The following is a 3,592-nucleotide window of genomic DNA, read 5'->3' as shown; positions in this document are numbered from 1 at the left end:
CACTTCTAGGAGCTCTGGTAAGTGTTCTCCAAAAATTTCAGTTCATAAAATTAATTAGGAGATTTTATATTAATTTTTAAAGTGAACAGTGCACAAGTTAGGGTAGTAGGTTTAAAAACGCTGGTCCCCAGGGTGATTTAAATGTTTAAACCACAGGTCCGCAATGTGTTAAATGACAGGAAGTCCCTGTTGTTGCAGTGCAGTTACAGGAAGCATCATAACATTGGCTCTTCTTTCATTTACATCAAAAAATAAAAAGCATTCTGTCTCTAAAGAACATAAGATTGTCATTTGTTCCTGACAAGATGAAACACAGGCATCTCAGCTCAAAAGGAAAAGGACCTTAACAAGTAGCAAGGATTTTTGGAGACGGCACCTGACCACAAATATTTTTCATGCAATCAGATTCAAAATGGTGGGGGGTAACAATTTCTAGAGACAGCAGGGCGCAAGTTTTATGGAATATGGTTATACATAAGGTTTAATTTCTTTTTATGATGAATAAGATGATCTAACAGTACCAAGGCACTGGTGCAGACAGACAGTAATGTGCAGAGTGTAGATGGTTTTATGACAAACTCTGTAAACTGACATGGCAGCAAGGAGTAACCCAACAAAATGTCTGCAAACTGCACTTAGTGCACCAATCTTTCATTCACCTGTGTACTTGACAGACAGTGGGTGAATGGTGTTGCATGGCACTGCTGGCTTGTTGTCCCAGATAAGATCTACGAGGTTCGTGGTGATGGGGACAAGGAAGATTCCTGCTGCCTCAAGATCTGTCTGCAGAGGCTTCCACGTACTATACATAACGAGATTTGGGTCCGCACCAACTCGAGATCCAGCAGGCAGAGTTCTAGTCAACCATGCAGATTGTGTTGGAGTGCTTTGGATGCCTGTAATGGTAACATATGAAAGTATCTCAAGCAGTTCATAACAGTATATATTGTACAAATGCTGTTTCCACATCTTGTTTAATTAGAATTTAATATAAAAGGTAAGGTAAAGTTGTCCCTATTTAACTAAGTACTATGCCATTAAGGCGCGTGAGGCAGCAGATGGATAGATCCATATCTGCTTGACCTCGGCTCTAGTTGGAGGTGAGTGGTCAGATTCATGCCCCAGTCCCTTTACCTCCAGGAAAACAGCCCCCGGTACCCATTTGACAGGAGGATGAGTGGGTCCCAGAGCCAGTCTGGGCGAGGTGGAGAAGAGAAAATTCTTTACCCTACCAGGACTTGAACTCCAACCCTTTGGCAGTCCAGGATGTAGCCAGTCGCTATACCAACTACACTATCCTGGCTCCAAATTAAGTACATAAACATCATGAATTACATTTTGGTCTTAACTCTGCTTTCAGCTTCTGGTATCATTTCTCACCTGATATAGTCATTCAATGTCTACCAAAGAAGGAATCTTTGTCAGCAATTCTCATTCAAACTAGTCAATTCTATACATAAACACACTTTTATGCACAACCCTAATTAACAACCAAAATCTGACCAAATGCACCCCAATTTGTATTAAGTGACCTAGGTCATTAACCTTCTCTCATTAGGGTCCAGTTCTGATCCATTTCTTCAGAAGCCTGTAGGAAGTAACGCCCATCCGTCCACATATATGCCCCATTTTCTGTGACGATCGCAGTTCCAGCAGAACCAGTGAAGCCGGAAATATAAGCTCGTCGGTTGTCACAGTCTGCCAAAAACTCATTCTGTGGAGTGTGATGGATACACAGGTAAAACTCAGGACACAAGCTGTGTATTGTGTGAAACAAATCTCCAAACTGGCAGGGAAAGAACGGAAGCAGAAATGAAGCAAACGGAACTATCAGGAGAGCCTGGAATTTGGGCCTGGGACCTGCAAAATATGAAGTAGGGTTGCTCCTCATTTGCTTCAGAGGAAACTGCTGCTTCCACCCTCAGGGTACAAGATCCATCTACCAGACTACACAGTGTCACATGCCACTTGAAGAACACAAAGAATATTTAAAAATTCCGTGTATTTGCTACCGTCACAGCCAGAAAACTGCAGATGAAAAACAGTTTTCAAGCAAACACAATTCCTGCTGTATGTTTTTTTCCTAACGATGGACCAAGAACATGTCCTATATAGCCTTTTAAAACAAATATGTTTTCCCCTTTATTAACTACTCAAAAAATGTCACCCCTTAACTAATATTGCAATATGTTTCATCCATAGAAATTCTTTCTCAGTGTTGCATAGTGAAGAAACTGGACTCTTTTTATGAATTTAAAGACATTTCGGAACCACTGCTTCTGAAAAGCAGTTAATGGAAGCTAATATAAGAATAATTACCATTTCTTATTTTAAAAATGGCCCTTCATTGCAACCACTTTGGAAACCCCTGACAGAACAATTAACATGTCCTACAGGCCTAATGATCAACCGTATCTGATTGTTTTTTGCTTCTTATCAATCCATTGATACTCTTATCTTAATATTTACTCCTGCTTATCGAACACACCTGATGAGCATCTCCTGATGGAATAATGTACGCCTGTAGCGGTTCGTTCACATATTTTACATTTTGCATAAGGGATCTCAACTTCTGGAGCCTAGCACTCAAGTTCCTCAGATGTGACATCCTTACTAACAATCTGGTAACCACTGCTGAACCTGTGGCAGAAAGAACCAGTTTACAGGAATGTGAACACTGACCACATATTACGTTATCTTTTGTTCGTTTGACGATCGTTATTTGAACAGCAGTACAACAGACGTGAAAGTCCATTGTCAGTTACTTCCAACAACAAACAATATATACATGTAAAACCTTTAATGAAATAACATCACAGAACCTGCTTTTCACATGGTGTTCTGCATAAACCAAACTATCACAAACTCATCAGTAGCAGGATTCACGCTTCGCATTGACGACCTGTGCACTTATGGTAAACACAGATGCATAAAAGTTTACTCCTGCTTTCTGACAACTATGATCACTAAAAGTTACTACAATACTGAATACAATAAACACACCTCAGTCAACACACCCTACACTTTTCTCTCCTCCTTCCATAGCAGAGAACCATCTCCGACCTCTCCGACACCAGACGACTACATTCCGTGCTATTGGTCATAGATTAGAACAGCCCCGTGAAACTCCCCTGTTATTGGTTGGCAACATGGCCACCAGTACACCTCGGTGCAATGCTGCTGCCATCTATTTTCAGTTTATATGAACTAAATTTAAAATGGCCTCCAGAGCCGAGAGTACAATCGGTAAGAAGGTATGCTACCTTAAAAACTATTTTGAGTGCTCCCCTCGCCACCCCCTTACAATTCTTTTTTTCGCTTCTTGCAATACATACTTTTACATCCAGATCTCTTTCCTTCTGGCGTTCCCACCACTACCCTATATGCATTCCTTGCCTCCCCCATTACATGCCCCGCCAACCTCATCTTCCTCGACAAGTGATATTGAACACAGTTCAAAAACTGTGATAGGATACTGGTGGGAACGCCAGAAGGAAAGAGACTACTGGGAAGACCAAGGTGTAGGTGGGTGGACAATATCAGGTAGATGTGGGGCCTGCAGAAGGAAGGTTAGCCAGGGGACAGGATGTGA

The 3,592-nt window shown here is 41.4% G+C and overlaps 1 protein-coding gene across 1 annotated transcript in view; it reads right to left on the bottom strand.

Annotated features, from left to right (window-relative positions):
• Positions 1–2,855, bottom strand: part of LOC111872242 (xaa-Pro aminopeptidase ApepP) — a gene marked incomplete at its 5' end in the record, with an annotated part of 26,092 nt that extends 23,237 nt beyond the window's left edge. The window contains 4 exon segments of the mRNA XM_023865938.2: positions 660–896; positions 1,546–1,714; positions 2,489–2,640; positions 2,823–2,855. Of these exon segments, the coding sequence (XP_023721706.1) occupies positions 660–896; positions 1,546–1,714; positions 2,489–2,608 (526 nt within the window).
• Positions 2,856–3,592: the final 737 nt, after the last annotated feature.

This window comes from Cryptotermes secundus, unplaced genomic scaffold (genome assembly GCF_002891405.2).
Source record: "Cryptotermes secundus unplaced genomic scaffold, Csec_1.0 scaffold860, whole genome shotgun sequence".
Taxonomy (NCBI): domain Eukaryota; kingdom Metazoa; phylum Arthropoda; class Insecta; order Blattodea; family Kalotermitidae; genus Cryptotermes; species Cryptotermes secundus.
This window is presented reverse-complemented; position numbering and strand designations above follow the sequence as displayed.